This window comes from Pomacea canaliculata, linkage group LG5, assembly GCF_003073045.1.
Source record: "Pomacea canaliculata isolate SZHN2017 linkage group LG5, ASM307304v1, whole genome shotgun sequence".
Lineage (NCBI taxonomy): Eukaryota > Metazoa > Mollusca > Gastropoda > Architaenioglossa > Ampullariidae > Pomacea > Pomacea canaliculata.
The window spans coordinates 24,235,242-24,252,754 of NC_037594.1; the positions used below are offsets into that span (position 1 = coordinate 24,235,242).

Genomic DNA, 17,513 nt, shown 5'->3' on the forward strand with positions numbered 1-17,513 from the left:
ACACAATACACTTTATAAATAAACTCCTGCGTCTTAGAGTCAAATTATAAAAGTAACCTTTAGCGTCTCCTTGAATACTATTGTCGTCTGCTTTGTCGCTTTTGCATTGTCCTTCCCTTTTACGGATCGACCAGGCCTTACTTATCAATCTTAGGCCATGCAGTGTTAACAGTGCGTACACAGTGTCTAAACTGTGTGCAAAAGGTTTCCCTTTCTTGCTGATCAGGGTCAAACATCGAACGAATCATTTATTATCGACGGTAACAAAGACACGTTCTGAATCCAAAGCTCTGATCGAACTAATCTAAAAACCTTTGAAACAGAACTTTTGTTGTTGTTTTTTTTTTAAGATAGCCATAGTACGTTCAGTCATTGAATTAGATCATACACCTGAAAAAACAAGCAGACCAGCACACACACCTGTGCACGCATGAATCTTCAGACAAAGGAAACTCTTTGTTTTAGTTTTTTTTTTTTTTAACAACAGACAGTTCATCAAGAAGTTTTTGTTTCAGCATGCGGTCACTGATGTGCCAGCACCGCCCCTCAGCGAGGTATACGTGTTGAGAGGCTCGTACAGCTATCACGTCTTCACATCTCTCATAAGATACTTAATTAACAGATCGACTCACTAATTCAGTGTGCGTGCATGGGTGCAGGCCCGTTCTTACCCCCTGCGGGGTCCGAGGCATAGGGTATGTGCGGGGCCCTTGACACCACGATCGCCACGGTTGTTATTTAATGAAATGTGCGGGGCCCTAGGCAGATGCCTCGTCTGCCTGCCCCTAAGCACGGCCCTGCATGGGTGTATGTGTGAGTGTGTGAATGGCCATCAACAGACATTGACGGACAGCTGGTGTGCACGAAACTATCACCGTTCTACACGCATGCACTAAAAAAAAAAAAAAGAGTACAGCTTGTATACAGGTCAGTCTGCCTTAGAGGCATAATAAATCACTACGAAACCAGCGCAGGCAAGTAATTAAGTAATAAACGCTGTTTATTTACTACAAAGGGTCACAGCTTCACATACACAAACAAATTTAGACAAAGGCAGGTGTTTGTTTTTTCACAACAGACAGTTCATACAGAAGTTTCTGTTTCAGCAAGCGGTCACCGATGTGCCAGAACCGCCGCTCAGCGATGTACGTGTTAAGAGGCTCGACAGCTATCATGTGGTCACCGCTCTCACAATAGCGCGCTAGCTTGTGCGCCCTCTGACGGCGAGGTGGTGTCGTCTTTTCGTCCGGCCGTTGCTGTCGTCGCCACAGATGTGGTAAATGAAAACTACGACCATGACCAATACACCAAGCCCCACACAGTTTGTTACCAGCACGGTTATCAGGAATGGTGATCAGCTCGCGGCGGTCGTTCTTAGGCTTGTCGTCGCCAGCAGCACGATCTTCGCCTAAGTCTCTTGCTTCCTTTCTGGGAACATCGCCGTTCGGCGCCTCAACAAAGTCGCCTCCCCCATGATTATCGTGTCTTCTTATATCGTCTGCATCGTTACCGTCGTTATATTGGATGTTTCCGTTGTAGACGACTGCCTGCTGTCCGCCCCCGGCTTTCACACAGTCTGGACAAGGCCTGTCCTTTTTCCCGTCCTCCACGTCGTTATCCTCCCCGTTTTTATTTGCGATCTCATCGTTGTCATTATCGTCGTCGTCGTCGTCATCGTCGTCGTTTTTGTCCGCCATCCTGAGAAGAACGAATTTTCCAGCGTTGTGCTCCTCCAGATGTCGGCACGCGTGATCGAACTCGTAGCGACACCACGGGTTGCGGGAATAGCCAGGTGTGATGAGCACCAAAGTGTTTCGACTCTTCACGATGGCGTTGGCCCTGGCCTGCCACGAATATGAAATCCAGCAGTTACATTAGGCACAAGAAATTTCAATTTGTAATTTCTCATGGGCAATGCAAATGACAAATATTACAGCATTTACTTCAGCGTGTAATCTACATGCATTTTATGCCCAAGTGGCCGTCTACTCAATTCTTTTGTTCTTCAAAATTACGCTTTATGTTATTTAAAATACCTGAATGCCTTACCATACGTGATGTGCGCTATCGAATCATGCAAACTTCTGCATTTTAAGCAAATGTTATATTGCCTTTCTCTGAAACACGCGCACAGATGGAATCTCGCAGACGTTTTCTTAGTATTCTGCTCTAAGGAACTGATGACAAAATACATGGAATAGATTGTATCCCCTTTTTTAAAATCAAAAGGCAATGGCAATAGAAGATTAAATGCAAAGTAATAGACACTGATGTGCTGAATCTCTATGCTGCAAGTTTCAAACTCCAAAACAATCGCTTCATTACAATGACGTCTAAAGTACAGTCCTGAGGAGGTATATGGAGGCCGCCATGTTTTCTGGTTGAGTAACATATTCAAAGCCAGCCAGTGCGAACGTTAACTTTTTGTCTCCTCAGCGCAATCGTCGTTACACTGGCATCATGGGTCTGGGAATCGTGTCATACCCGACTACAGCGAGGAAGAGCTGAGCGTCTGGGAATTGTGTCATACCCGAGTACAGTGAGGAAGAGCTGAGTGAAGTGTAGAAATGGCGAAATAGAAAATAACTTTCTTTAAAATCATGCCCTCAAAGTCACAAATAGAGTCCGACTGGTTTTCTTTCCAAATGCGTCTACGAAGCATGGCAGCCAAGAACAAGTGCGCAGCTGTGTTGTCCCTCCCTTCCTCCCATCGTTCGATACATCAGTTCATTTTTTCCGAACATATTAGCTTGGAAAAACGTTTTTCTCACCTCTGCTTTGCATTCCCCGGGCAGTTCTTGTCTTGCTGGGAGGTACACGGATAGGGGCAGGTCTCTTTTTTCCAGCAGCGGCAACAGCACTTGGATCACCCAGGTAAGTGCCACGTCATCCTTTTCATCGACAGACACGAACACGTCGTAATGCTCGTCTGCTGCAACAGGGCCCTCCGTGACCTCCTCCTTCTTGTACACCACTGTGCAATGATAACAATCAAAATGATAAAGGACTGAACGCAACATGGAGTACACTCAGATTGTCTTCCTCTTCCATTCTCATCATTGTTTCATGATCACCACCTCACTTCTATTGTATCTTATTACGACTTTTATTACATCGACTGCTACCCCACCACCACCACAACAACCTTTTCTATTTCAGTCTATTTTAATACTTTATATTCCATCACTGTTTCTTATCACTACGCGCTTTCCAAACTTCGTGTATACATAGTTATAAATAAATACAGTTACTCTTGTCAATAAATTGAAAAAAGAAGGTAGAAATGTACCGATGGGTCTTGTGCAGCAAGCCTCCTTGCAGTGGCGGTACACCCAGAATAAGAGGATCTTGGTCTCGTACTGACGTCGCCAGCAGACGACCGCAGCACACAGCAGCAACAGCACTACGCACCCGCCGGCAATGCCCTCCACTGCCAGCCGACCACACCCGAGCGACGCCACCGACATCTCCGTCAGCGCCATCGTCTGCCCCTCTCGACGACAAGTCAGCGAGGACAAATCCTGACGTAGCTGTTCGTCCAGAGAAACGTCGTGAGGCGCTTCCGGCGGGAAATCGGGCGCCATGTTGTTGAGCAGCGAGGAGTCTTCTTCTCGCCACGAAGGCTTTGCTGCCTCTTTAGATGAAACGTTGCCGATGACAGTGCGAACCCACTCGCCAAACCAGATAAAATCACAAGAACACTTGAAAGGGTTCCCTGTTACCTTAAGATGTTGTATAGGCAGGCGGCGAGCTTCACCAGGAAGTGACGTCAGCTGATTTTGGCTGAGGTCGAGCATAACGAGACTGCTAGCAGCGGCCATGAAAGATGACGTCACTTCTGTCAATCTATTATCGGCGATGTTCAATCCGTAAAGTCGCGGTAGGTAATCCAGTCCAGTGTCCAACTCGCGCACCTGGTGACCGGACATGTTGAGGTACAGGAGAGGGGCGGAAGGAAGCACAGCAGGGAGACGAGTGTACAGATGTTGGATGGGATCGCAGTTCACCAGGGTGTAACCTCTCTGAGGTCGTTCCTGGCACGTGCAGCCTGGCGGACAGTCTCGGCTGACGTTGCAGATCAAGACGTCTGGACTCCGAATAAGGAAATCGAAGGACTTATTTTTCAGCTCTGCTGGTTGCGCGCAAAAAAGCAGTGTATCAACTATCTCGTCTTGTCGCACAAAACTTCTTGAGACGAGAGACACGAGCCAGTGCAGCCTGCAATCACAAATAAAGGGGTTGTTTTTGAAATAAGCGCCATAATTTCCGAGCTGCACCGCGTTGGGCGGACCCCATTGTGGTAGATAGCGAGGTCCTTGGCTTCCAGGGTGGTGATGTTGTTATAATTGAGGTTGATAAAGCTACCATACTGCTCTCGTGTGATGGTGATTCCCAGCTCGTTGGTGAGGCGAGAGATTCTGTTGTGACTGAGATCCATGTGAACACTGATGCTAAAAAGATACTGCCATTGCTCGTAGGCCGTCAGTAAGTTATAAGAAAGGTCCACCATTTTGACAGTGTACATCCCTTGTCGGAAGGCGCCCACCTCGATTCTCGCTATTTTATTGTGAGAGAAATATAGCTTTTCAATGCAGCATGCCTCGGAAAACGTTCCGTTTGTCAACACCGTCAAAGCGTTGTGAGAGAAATCAAGTTCCTTCAGTTGTGGCAGGTACGAAAAGTTTACACTCTCTAGACTGCTTAGGTTGTTGTAAGAAAGATTTAGCGACAAGATTTGCGCCGCCAAAGGAATGTTAAAGAAATCTGTTGGCAGGAAGGAGAGGTCATTATGGGAAAGGTCAATACTCGAACAGGTCAAAGAACGTATTGATGCTCTTACAGAGTCAGTCGTGGCGTTGGCGTCAGTTAGCAACTTGCTTCTGAAGTTGCAGAAGGCAGCGTCTGCAGACCTCAAGCCAATAAACCCAAATCCAATCAGAGCTAAGATTGCAGCCCAGAACATCGTGATAGAAATATCCTTTTTGTTCTTCTGTTAGCAAGGTTTATGAAGGTGTATCCAGCAGTCGATGAAACAACTTTATAAAAAGGATGCCAAGAGAGCTTTAAAATAGCCGCTTCTGCAATATAATTAGACAAGAAAAAATTAGAAACGAAAGATTAAGCATAAATCATCATAAACTCAAACATTTAGAAAGATCAATCAATCAAGATAATGAAAGTAAAGTCAGCTGTTACAAATGGTGAGCAGTATACACGGCTTGTCGATGTAAGGCAACCAGAGACAAAATGACATAACGCTTGTGAATTATTCCAAATACCTTTTCAAGATAAATACGAGACAGTATGTAACCGCCACAGACCTTGTCCATTTATGTCTCAGTACAGGAATTTCACTTCCGCCATCTTGTTACCTCCTGCTATTACGCATCTGAAACATAAATCATACGTGTTCAAGCCTACCTTGAGTGTTGTTATTTTCATAAGCTGACCTTCTGACCTGCAAATGGTCGCTCCGAGCACTACTCTGCTGTACTACATTGGAAAGAACCCTCACCTAGAGAGGTCTAAAACTCGTTGGTGTAACTGTTGAAACTAGTCTCAAACGAGTCCTTCTGTCGCTAAAACTTTGTCGGATAACGATTCCAGTATCAAGAGGAAAATTCCAGAACACTGCAAGGATATCCTCTGTGCTGAAACTACTTCACTGTCTTGAAGACGTGTTCATGTGCCAACAGAAGTCTGCAGCATACCTGGCATCACATGTCAAGGCTACATGGCTGGCTCTTTGTTACATCAAACCTCCTTGTTTTCAGTTCTAAAGAGAGTGCCACACGTTTTTAACAAGAGGAAACAGCCAGGGAGACAATTGTCTGTAATCCACTTCAGCTGCATGTGCAATAAAACAAAACACGTCCCGGATTGGAAAGTCCTTTTTGTGTCTCTTGCCGGAAGTAAATCAGCGTGTTGTTGATTACTTTTTTAGAGATGGATACCGAACTGTTTTTGGTTTTTGTACGCTTCTAGGAGGATAAGAAACGTAAAAGCCTCAGGACCTACTCTCACAATCCTAACCTGGTTGATCATTTAAGCATAAGTGCCACTAGGTTAACACACTCTATATATATACATCTGGTTTCCCCGTGAAATCTTGTCCAACTCGCTCGCTGCACCTCTCCACCTGTATACCAGGATGTAACAAGAAATAGGTCAGAGGCCGGTCGGGTCAACAAGGAACACGAGCTGGGAGGTTGGATAGGGGTATGAATAGGGGTTGAGACCTAACTCCACCATGAATATTAACAGAACAAAATTACCGCGCCACCTCTGTGTGTGTGAGAGAGACAGAAACTATGTTAGCTTATTTACATCGTGAGGAGAGCAAAACGGATTTCTACACCGCCATGCGTTGCAGTCTGATCACAAAGACAGGCTAGAAAACACACATTCGTATGCTAGATGCAACGATAGCTGCGCGATGAAGGAAAAATGTGGTGTCCTATCGGAATTGTTACAAAATCAACCATGCAAACCGGAGAGTGCAAACGATGGTGTTCTACATTTATCATCTCATCAAACCGTAGACATTACTAAGATCGCTGATGACGATAACAGCTTGACTGCTTTGTCGCCCCCACTCATCTTCACCATCATACTTACTTCACAACTGATTGTGCGCAGTGCCGCTAGCTTCACCTTTTAACACTTGGTATTTACGACCTCTTTGTGGTGGCTGGGGGCATCTGTTTACTATTTTAAAATCCGGAAGTGTGTGTTCGTTCTTTTATGTGTGTGAGAGCGTGTGGAGAGCAATGTCACACTTGTGTACATCTAGCCTGTCTGTCGGTGACTGTGTAAAACTGATATAAATCCTGGTATATACGTGTATTCTATTAATAATTCCTTCTGTCCTTGCAAGTCATGCATGCAGAAGTTCCTTCTGACAGAAAGTCACACAGGCCAAATTCCATGTGTAGTAAGACTTCAAGTGTCAACAAAATAGACTGACTTTTGTAAACAACTTTCAAAAACAGAAGATATTGCTAGAACAGTAGAATCATTGCTTTCAACAACATAATCCACTCGTAAATCACACTGTATCCGTTATTCTTGTCATGTATGTGACACTAAATGTCCAAGCTTCCTGCTATCCTGTCTCAATTGCCTCTTTACAATGAATCCAGCTCTTCAGATTGCTTGAGTGTCTCTGCCCAAAAGTATACATACCGGGAAGGTCGCTTTAATGTATGTAGATAAAAAAAAATGATATCATTGCTGAGCTGCTTAATTGATGCTTATTTCATATTCTACAGCTACTATTGAGAAGAGGGTCATGAAAGGATTGAGAGATCCGTATTGAGCAAAAATCGTGTCTTCCTGAAAATATAATGTCTGTTTGAGCACGTGTAAGGGTTAATGTAGTAGTGACATTTTTTTTACAACTGAACCTCAAGAATTTGTGTACCTGTGTGACAGTCCTGTCACTAAAATCTGTGCTGCTGTATCAATAACATGTTGACATCTCCGAAGCTCTTATTATTATCCAAAGCTCTGATCACTATAATCTAGAAACCTTTGAAACAGAGAACTGTCGTTGCTTTTTTAAAGATAGCCATAGTACGTTGTCATTAATTAGATCATACACCTGAAAAACAAGCAGACCACACACACGTACACCTGTGTACGCATGCATCTTCAGACAAAAGTAACTCTTTGTGTAGTTTTTTTTTTTTTTTTAACAACAGACAGTTCATCCAGAAGTTTTTGTTTCAGCATGCGGTCACTGATGTGCCAGCACCGCCCCTCAGCGAGATATACGTGTTGAGAGGTTCGTACAGTGTCATGGATCGAGTCAGAGTGCTAGGACTGGGCGCGTGTGTGGATAAAAGCGTGCGAATGATGGACTTTCTCTAAATGGAACGTAATAAATGACGTAAAGTGACGGTCAAAAAAAAAAAAAAAAAAAAGAGTGACGTAAAAAAGGAGGTGACGTTAGGAAGCAGCTAGAAGAAGAAGGACGTTAGAAGGCAGATAGAACAAGAAGGCAAGGACGTTAGAGAGTAGATAGAAGAGGAAGAACGTTAGCGAGTGGAAGAAGAAGGTTAGAGAGCGGATAGAAGACGGAGTGAGTTAGAAGAGAGCCTTTGGCAAGACATTGTGCCTCGCGAGTGAGTAGAAGATTGAGTGTGATTGTCAAAGAAGAAGCCCTTGTGCTAGTGACTGCATTTTTTTTAGTCAGGATTTGTTCTTTTGAGTTTTCGTTTAGTAAACACGAGCAGACTCGTACAGGCGAATCTTTATTTTCTGAGTGAAAGAACGCGCAATTGTCCGACCCGCTGGTGTGTTGGAGAGAGTGAAAGACGAGAGGCACTGGCGGCATCGTGACATACAGCTATCACGTCTTCACCTCTCTCATAAAATACTTAACAGATCGACTCACTTCAGTGTAAGCGTGCATCGGGGTGTGTGTGTGTGAGTGTGTGAATGGCCATGTATAAGTTATCAACAGACACTGACGGACAGCTGGTGTACATGAAAAAAAAAAAAAATTGTACAGCTTGTACACGCTTCCGTCTGCCTTAGTGGCATAATAAATCACTGCGAAACCAGCGCAGGCAAGTAAGTAATAAACGCTGTTTATTTAATACAAAGGGTCACAGCTTCACACACACACACACCGTTTAAACAAATTTAGACAAAGGCAGGTGTTTGTTTTTTCACAACAGACAGTTCATACAGAAGTTTCTGTTTCAGCAAGCGGTCACTGATGTGCCAAAACCGCCGCTCAGCGATGTACGTGTTAAGAGGCTCGACAGCTATCATGTGGTCACCGCTCTCACAATAGCGCGCTAGCTTGTGCGCCCTCTGACGGCGAGGTGGTGTCGCCTTTTCGTCCGCCCGTTGCTGTCGTCGCATTCAGATGTGGCAAATGAAAACCACGACCATGAGCTATACACCAAGCCCCACACAGTTTGTTACCAGCACGGTTATCAGGAATGGTGATCAGCTCGCGGTGGTCGTTCTTAGGCTTGTCGTCGCCAGCAGCACGATCTTCGCCTAAGTCTCTTGCTTCCTTTCTGGGAACATCGCCGTTCGGCGCCTCAACAAAGTCGCCTCCCTCATGATTATCGTGTCTTCTTATATCATTTGCATCGTTGCCGTCGTTATATTGGATGTGTCCGTTGTCGACGACTGCCTGCTGTCCGCCCCCGGCTTTCACACAGTCTGGACAAAGGCCTGTCCTTTTTCCCGTCCTCCACGTCCTTATCCTCCCCGTTTTTATTTGCGATCTCATCGTTGTCATTATCGTCGTCGTCGTCGTCGTCGTCGTCGTCTTTGTCCGCCATCCTGAGAAGAACGAGTTTTCCAGCGTTGTGCTCTTCCAGATGTCGGCACGCGTGATCGAACTCGTAGCGACACCACGGGTTGCGGGAATAGCCAGGCGTGATCAGCACCAACGTGTTTCGACTCTTCAAGATGGCATTGGCCCTGGCCTGCCACGAATATGAAATCCAGCAATTAGGCACAGAAATTTCACTTTGTAATTTCTCATGGGCAATGCAAATGACATAAATATTACAGCATTTACTTCAGCGTGTGATCTACATGCACTTTATGCCCAAGTGGCCGTCTACTCAATTCTTTTGTCCTTCAAGATTACGCTTTATGTTATTTAAAATACCTGAATACGTGATGTGCGCTATCGAATCATGCAAACTTCTGCCGAGTACAATGAGTGAAGTGTAGAAATGGCGAAATAGAAAATGACTTTCTTTAAAATCATGCCCTCAAAGTCACAAATTAGAGTCCGATTGGTTTTCTTTCCAAATGAGTCTACGAAGCATGGCAGCCAAGAACAAATGCGCAGCTGTGTTGTCTCTCCATCCCCCCATCGTCGAATACATCAGTTTATTTTTCCCTGACATATTAGCTTGGAAAAACGTTTTTCTCACCTCTGCTTTGCATTCCCCGGGCAGTTCTTGTCTTGCTGGGAGGTACACGGAAAGGGGCAGGTCTCTTTTTTCCAGCAGCGGCAACAGCACTTGGATCACCCAGGTAAGCGCCACGTCATCCTTTTCATCGACAGACACGAACACGTCGTAATGCTCGTCTGCTGCAACAGGGCTCTCCTTGCCCTCCTCCTCTTGTACACCACTGTGCAATGATAACAAGTAAAATGATAAGGACTGAACGCAACATGGAATACACTCAGATTATCTTCCGCTTCCATTCTCATCATTGTTTCATGATCACTACCTCACTTCTATTGTATCTTATTACGACTTTTATTACATTGGCTGTTACCCCACCACCACAACCTTTTATACTTCAATCTCTTATAATACTTTATATTCCATCACTGCTTCTTCTACAATCAGTATGCGCTTTCGCTACTACGTGTATAAATAGTTATAAATACATAGTTATTCTTGTCAACAAATTGAAAAAAAAGGAGGTAGAAATGTACCGATGGGTTTTGTGCAGCAAGCCTCTTTGCAGTGGCGGTACACCCAGAATAAGAGGATCTTGGTCTCGTACTGACGTCGCCAGCAGACGACCGCAGCACACAGCAGCAGCAGCACGACGCACCCGCCGGCAATGCCCTCCACCGCCAGCCGACCACACCCGAGCGACGCCACCGACATCTCCGTCAGCGCCATCGTCTGCCCCTCTCGACGACAAGTCAGCGAGGACAAATCGTGACGTAGCTGTTCGTCCAGCGGAACGTCGTGAGTCGCTTCCGGCGGGAAATCAGGCGCCATGTTGTTGAGCAGCGAGGAGATGTCTAGGTCTCCTTCTGGCCACGAAGGCTTTGCTGCTCTTTAGATGAAACGTTGCCGATGACAGTACGAACCCACTCGCCAAACCAGATAAAATCACAAGAACACTTGAAAGGGTTCCCTGTTACTTTAAGATGTTGTATAGGCAGGCGGCGAGCTTCGCCAGGAAGTGACGTCAGCTGATTTCGGCTGAGGTCGAGCATAAGGAGACTGCTAGCAGCGGCCATGAAAGATGACGTCACTTCTGTCAATCTATTATCGGCGACGTTCAATCCGTAAAGCCGCGGTAGGTAATCCAGTCCAGCGTCCAACTCGCGCACCTGGTGGCCTGACATGTTGAGGTACAGGAGAGGGGCGGAAGGGAGCACAGCAGGGAGACGAGTGTACAAATGTTGGATGGGATCGCAGTTCACCAGGGTGTAACCTTCTGAGGTCGTTCCTGGCACGTGCAGCCTGCCGGACAGTCTCTGCTGACGTTGCAGATCAAGACGTCTGGAGTCCGAATAAGGAACCCGAAGGACTTTCCTTTCAGCTCTGCTGGCTGCGCGCAAAAAAGCAGTGTATTAATTCGCTCGTGCTTTCGCAAAAGACTTTTTGCGACGAGAGACACGAGCCAGTGCAGCCTGCAATCACAAATAAAGGGGTTGTTTTTGAAGTAAACGCCGTAAGTTCCGATCTGCACCGCGCTGGGCGGGACCCCATTGTGGTAGATAGCGAGGTCCTTGGCTTCCAAGGGTGGTGATGTTGTTATAATTTAGGTTGATAACACTACGATACTGCTCTCGTGTGATGGTGATTCCCAGCTCGTTGGTGAGTCGAGAGATCCTGTTGTGACTGAGATCCATGTGAACAGTGATGCTAAAAAGATACTGCCATTGCTCGTAGGCCGTCAGTAAGTTATAAGAAAGGTCCACCATTTTGACAGTGGACATTCCTTGTCGGAAGGCGCCCACCTCGATTCTCGCTATTTTATTGTGAGAGAAATTTAGCTTTTCAAGGCAGCATGCCTCGGAAAACGTTTTGTTTTTCAACACCGTCAAATCGTTGTGAGAGAAATCAAGTTCCTTCAGTTGTGGCAGGTACGAAAAGTTTACACTCTCTAGACTGCTGAGGTTGTTGTAAGAAAGATTTAGCACAAGATTTGCACCAAGGGGATGTCAAAGAAATATGTTGGCAGGAAGGAGAGGTCATTATGCGAAAGGTCAACGCTGGAACAGTTCAAAGAACGAATTGATGCTCTTACAGAGTCAGTCGTGGCGTTGGCGTCAGTTAGCAACTTGCTTCTGAAGTTGCAGAAGGCAGCGTCTGCAGACCTCAAGCTAATAAACCCAAATCCAATCAGAGCTAAGATTGCAGCCCAGAACATCGTGATAGAAAAATCCTTTTTGTGCTTCTGTTAGCAAGGTTTATGAAGGTGTATCCAGCAGTCGATGAAACAACTTTATAAAAAGGATTCCAAAAGAGCTTTGAAATAGCCGCTTCTGCAATATAATTAGACAAGAAAAAATTAGAAACGAAAGATTAAGCATAAATCATCATAAACTCAAACATTTAGAAAGATCAATCAATCAAGATAATGAAGCGAAAGTCAGCTGTTAAAATTGGTGAACAGTATACACGGCTTGTCTATGTAAGGGATGGACAACTAGAGAGAAAATGACATAACGCTTGTGAATTATTCCAAATACCTTTTCAAGATAAATACGAGACAGTATGTAACCGTCACAGACCTTGTCCATTTATGTCTCAGTACAGGAATTTCACTTCCGCCATCTTGTTACCTCCTGCTATCACGCATCTGAAACATAAATCATACGTGTTCAAGCCTACCTTGGGTGTTGTTATTTTCATAAGCTGACCTTCTGACCTGCAATGGTCTCTCCGAGCACTACTCTACAGCTCTACACTGGAAAGAACCCTCACCTCTGAAAAAATAAATCATCGCGCCAAAGTAGGAACAGGACGCCTTAGTCTCCCCTAAAGTTCAAGAACGGTGACTCCTTGACATTAATTTTGACTGCCTGAAGTCACTGATAAGAAACTAAAAAACGAGATTACTATAACATCAAACGCGCTTTTCAAAGTGAATGCTTAATTTGTTTTCTAAATTACACCAACAAGAGTGAATAGATAGCGTTCACACATTAGTTAGGTCTTAGTAAAGGAAACTTTACGTCTGGTATCTAAGCTGGGAAGGATTAATTCTTCTTTCCCTTTCAGCGAACTTCTGACAATGTTTAAGGGATGAATTACTCTAGGAATCACCACGTTTGATAAAGTCTTTATATAAGTGTTATCAAAAGTTTGTTCACGATTGTCCATTACTACGACTAGCGATGGCAACGCTCGTGTAAATCAGTCTGCCACCATACAACATCATCGTTAGATAACATTAGTTTCACAAGTCAGTGGACAAGAATATTCTAGAAATGAGATGAATGTCTGTCTACTGCACTACTGTCCTCACCTGTCTGTAGCAAAAGGCGTCTGAGTACCTCTGTTGATGCATGATGTAACTCCACCGTTTGTCAACACTAATGACACAATGCACGCACGTGCGAGTGTTCTCTGGACTGATGTAAGCTTGCGCTGCCGCTCCTATAAATACATATTCCGAACAGTGCAGGTGTTGCTGGCGATGAAAGCAGGTGGACTATGCTTTGCTAAGGACGACAAACCAGCGCTCTGGGTTTTCCACAGTCGTAACTGTTGAAACTAGTCTCAAGTGAGTCCTTCTGTCACTAAAACTTAGTCGGATAACACGATTCCAGTATCAAGAGGAAAATTCCAGAACACTACAAGAATATCCTCTGTGCTTCATACGTTCGTGCACGTATGTTGTTTTTTTACTAAGACTATTATGACAATCACATGACATGTTAACGGTTCTCTGCTGCGGCCACTTCAGAGCTGAGTGTCCCGTGCTGTCGCCAGTGAGACCATCCAACATAGTTTATTGTAATGGAGGTCAGGTGCAACACTAGCGGATGTGCGGATCATACTCACATTGCTCCTGGACCACAGGTGAAACTACTTCACTGTCTTGAAGACGTGTTCATGGCGAGCTGGTTCCAACAGAAGTCTGCAGCATACCTGGCATCAGATGTCAAGGCTACATGGCTGGCTCCTTGTTACACCAAACCTCTTGTTTTCAGTTCTAAAGAGAGTGCCACACGTTTTTAACGAGAGAAAACAGTCAGGGAGACAATTGTCTGTAATCCACTTCAGCGGCATGTGCAATAAAACAAAACACATCCCGGATTGGAAAGTCCTTTTTGTGTCTCTTGCCGGAAGTAGATCAGCGTGTTGTTGATTACTTTTTTAGAGATGGATAACGAACTGTTTTTGTACGCTTCTAGGAGGATAAGAAACGTAAAAGCCTCAGGACCTACTCTCACAATCCTAACCTGGTTGGTCATTTAAGCATAAGTGTCACAAGGTTAACACACTCTTTTATATATATGGTTTCCTCGTGAAATCTTGTCCAACTCGCTCGCTGCACCTCCCCACCTCGATACCAGGATGCAACAAGAAATAGGTCAGAGGCCGGTCGGGTCAACAAGGAACATGCACGAGCTGGGAGGCTGGAAACAGCATCTGTATGAATAGTGGGTGAGACCTAAACTCCACCATGAATATTAACAGAACAAAATTATCGCACACCTGTGTGTGTGTGAGAGAGATGATCAGACACTATGTTAGCTTATTTACATCGTGAGAAGAGCAGAACGTATGCTGAGCACAAACAACGGATTTCTACACCGCCATGCGTTGCAGTCTTATCACAAGACAGGCTAGAAAACACACATTCGTATGCTAGATGCAACGATAGCTTCGCGATGAAGGAAAAATGTGGTGTCCTGTTGTAATTGGTTACAAAATCAAACATGCAAACGGGAGAGTGCAAACGAGGGTGTTCTACATTTATCATCTCATCGAAACATTACTAAGATCGCTGATGACGATAACAGCTAGACTGCTTTGTCGCCCCCACTCGACTGCACCACCATACTTACTTTACAACTGATTGTGCGCAGTGCCCCTAGCTTCACCTTTTAACACTTGGTATTTACGACCTCTTTGTCGTGGCTGGGGGCATCTGTTTACTACTTTAAAATCCGGAAGTGTGTGTTCGTTCTTTTATGTGTGAGAGCGTGTGGAGAACAATGTCACACTTGTGTACATCTAGCCTGTCTGTCGATGGCTGTGTAAAACTGATATAAATCCTGTTATATGCGTGTATTCTATTAATAAGTCCTTCTGCCCTTGCAAGTGTCAACAAAATAGACTGACTTTTGTAAACAACTTTCAAAAACAAAAGATATTGCTAGAACAGTAGAATCTTGCTTTCTACAACGGAATCCACTCGTAAATCACACTTTAGCCGTTATTCTTGTCATGCATGTGACAATAAATGTCAAGCTTCCTGCTATCCTGTCTCAGTTGCCTCTTTACAATAAATCCAGCTCTTCAGATTGCTTGAGTGTCTCTGCCCAAAGTATACATACCGGGAAGGTCGCTTTAATTTATGTAGATAGAAAAAATGCTATCATTGCTGAGCTGCTTAATTGATGCTATTTCATATTCTACAGCTACTATTGAGAAGAGGGTCATGAAAGGATTGAGAGATCCGTATTGAGCAAAAATCGTGTCTTCCTGAAAATATAATGTCTGTTTGAGCACGTCTAAGGGTTAATTAATGTAGTAGAGACATTTTTTTACAACTGAACCACAAGAATTTGTGTACCTGTGTGACAGTCCTGTCACTAAAATTTGTGCTGCTGTATCAATAACATGTTGACATCTCCGAAGCTCTTATTATTTTTGTTTTCAAATCAGTTTTTGAAACATTCCATCCTACTGTTGTTTACATTGCATTACCATTGAATCGCTTAACCAGCATCAAAAATAGCCTCGGTGGAAAAGCAAGTAGAGCTATTTATAGCCCTGATGTCCTGGAACCGTATTCATGAGATGAAGGTAAGTCGATCGTTGCCCCGAAATTTTCATTTCTGGTTTTTTCAGTGGCACTCTTAACGTACCAAAATAGAGATTTTAGTCTTTTTTTCTATATATTTTTTTTTTTCAGAATAACAGACTGATGCCTTGTGATGTCGAATTATACAACGATTTCTCCATTTTGAACACGATCGAGTAACTACTACTTTCTTCTGCTTCAAGAAGTGACCTAATAGCAGTAGCAGACTGAAACGCCACTGTTTGGCAGAGTATTTGAATTCAAGAGCTGAATTAAATAAAAAAAATTAACTCGAGAAATAATTACACAGGCCGCAACATAACACACCTACCGTGCTTGCTGTGTGAGGACAGGGCTCCTGGGGGAACATACTGAGTCACTAATTACCCACTTGGACCGCAGCAGTTTGCACAGGTTTTGATTGGGGGGCTGGAAAAAAAAGATTTAAAGGGTGGCATGAGGAGTGTAAGACGATGTCTCGGTCACAGCGACCTTGCACTCAATTCTCGCACTTCGGGTAAAGGAGGAGCTAGGTTAGGGCCACCAGTAGGCAAGCAGCGGCTTGTTTGCAGTACACGTTGTTGACAGTGCCCTGACGATCTGAACCTTAATGACTAAGCCATGACAGCATTCACCGTTAACGAGAAAGAAGTAGGACCTCAATGTGCATGTCAGAAATCATGTTATGTCAAAAATTAATAATAGTCTGTAGTAATTACTTTAAAATACATCCGCCAGCACGTTTGTCTGTCATCTTTGGTGTTTACTGGTCATCACGATGTGTCTGTCATTATTAGCTGGATTAGAAAAGAAAGTATATTTAGTAATCAAGTTGATGTTTATTTCAGTCACTACCTCGTTGCATCATGCAGTGATCTCCCTCAAGTTATTGTAATTTTAAGTGTATGCTTCACCTTTACGTATTTTAATCGCTTTAAGTAATGTAGCCAGGCTTTACCGCCATCTACCACCTATTCCCTCTCCCCGACCCCTACTCTAACTTATAGGTATACCGGATTTCCCAAAGACTTCCTTCTTGCTGATCCGTATTTTCTCAGGGTCACGTCACACCAATGCCAGTGAACACCGCCCTGAACTCCCTCCCTCACCCTCGCCAATGTACAAAGCTACGTGACAGGAATCAGGGAAGCATATGCCTGCGGAAGACATGGGTTTTTTCCCAGTGTCCAGCTCTTCATCCGAAACCAGCACTTCATAACTCATCATACTGAAAAAGTGACTTGTTGCTAATAAATTTCTGCCTCCACACACATGCCCAAGGATCTAACGATACACGAACAAAGATCACACATACACACAGCCATACAATAAAACATGAATGTGCTTGTGTTTGGCCAAGCATGCGTTTCATGTTTCACAAAAGGCAGCCAAACTGACCTTTTTTTTCACCAGAACACTTTAAAATTACGTTATAAGTCATGATCTTGACAAGTCTTTGTGCGTTTTTAAATTATTAGTTGACACATAAAACTATATGCAGGTGTCCCAGGCAGTAGCACCAAAGTCTTCTAAATGTTTACCAGTGCTGTAATACAGGAGACCTCGTGTCTACTTCATATTTATCTTCTTTTAGCACACTACCAAACAGACTGCTTAATTTTTACATCTTCGATTCCAACAAATTTGTCACTAAATTCTCATTTTGTAGTTTCTTTATATTCCTCACTCCCATCTGCTAGGGGAGTTACCACAGAGTTACATATATGCAACTCCATGGGAGTAACAGTGGAACCAAAAACAAATTGCAAGGTACATATGAGATAATGACAGAAGAG

General features: G+C 44.1%; 2 protein-coding genes and 1 long non-coding RNA gene across 4 annotated transcripts; all 3 read right to left on the bottom strand.

Moving 5' to 3' along the window:
* Positions 1–979: 979 nt before the first annotated feature.
* LOC112564128 (protein toll-like) lies at positions 980–4,337 on the bottom strand (the record flags this gene model as incomplete). The annotated part of the gene is made up of 3 exons (XM_025238732.1): positions 980–1,844; positions 2,772–2,974; positions 3,290–4,337. Coding segments are annotated over 3 exons (2,052 nt in total), but the record flags the coding sequence as incomplete, so codon positions are not given.
* Positions 4,338–5,006: 669 nt separating this feature from the next.
* LOC112565448 lies at positions 5,007–6,604 on the bottom strand. 2 transcript variants are annotated; one of them, XR_003099407.1, is made up of 3 exons: positions 5,516–6,604; positions 5,322–5,389; positions 5,007–5,078 (listed from the first exon to the last, which is right to left on the bottom strand). It is a non-coding gene; the product is annotated as an uncharacterized LOC112565448 (long non-coding RNA). The 2 variants fall into 2 exon arrangements; XR_003099408.1 differs by having other exon boundaries at positions 5,053–5,078; positions 5,280–5,389.
* A 4,140-nt stretch (positions 6,605–10,744) lies between these two features.
* On the bottom strand, positions 10,745–11,074 carry LOC112564130 (leucine-rich repeat-containing protein 24-like). The gene has a single exon (XM_025238736.1). The coding sequence runs from the start codon at positions 11,072–11,074 to the stop codon at positions 10,745–10,747; it is 330 nt and encodes a 109-aa protein (XP_025094521.1).
* Positions 11,075–17,513: the final 6,439 nt, after the last annotated feature.

Bases quoted from the DNA above. Each gene is read 5' to 3' on its own strand.
- LOC112564130 (XM_025238736.1), bottom strand. From the start codon at position 11,074: ATGTCAGGCCACCAGGTGCGCGAGTTGGACGCTGGACTGGATTACCTA.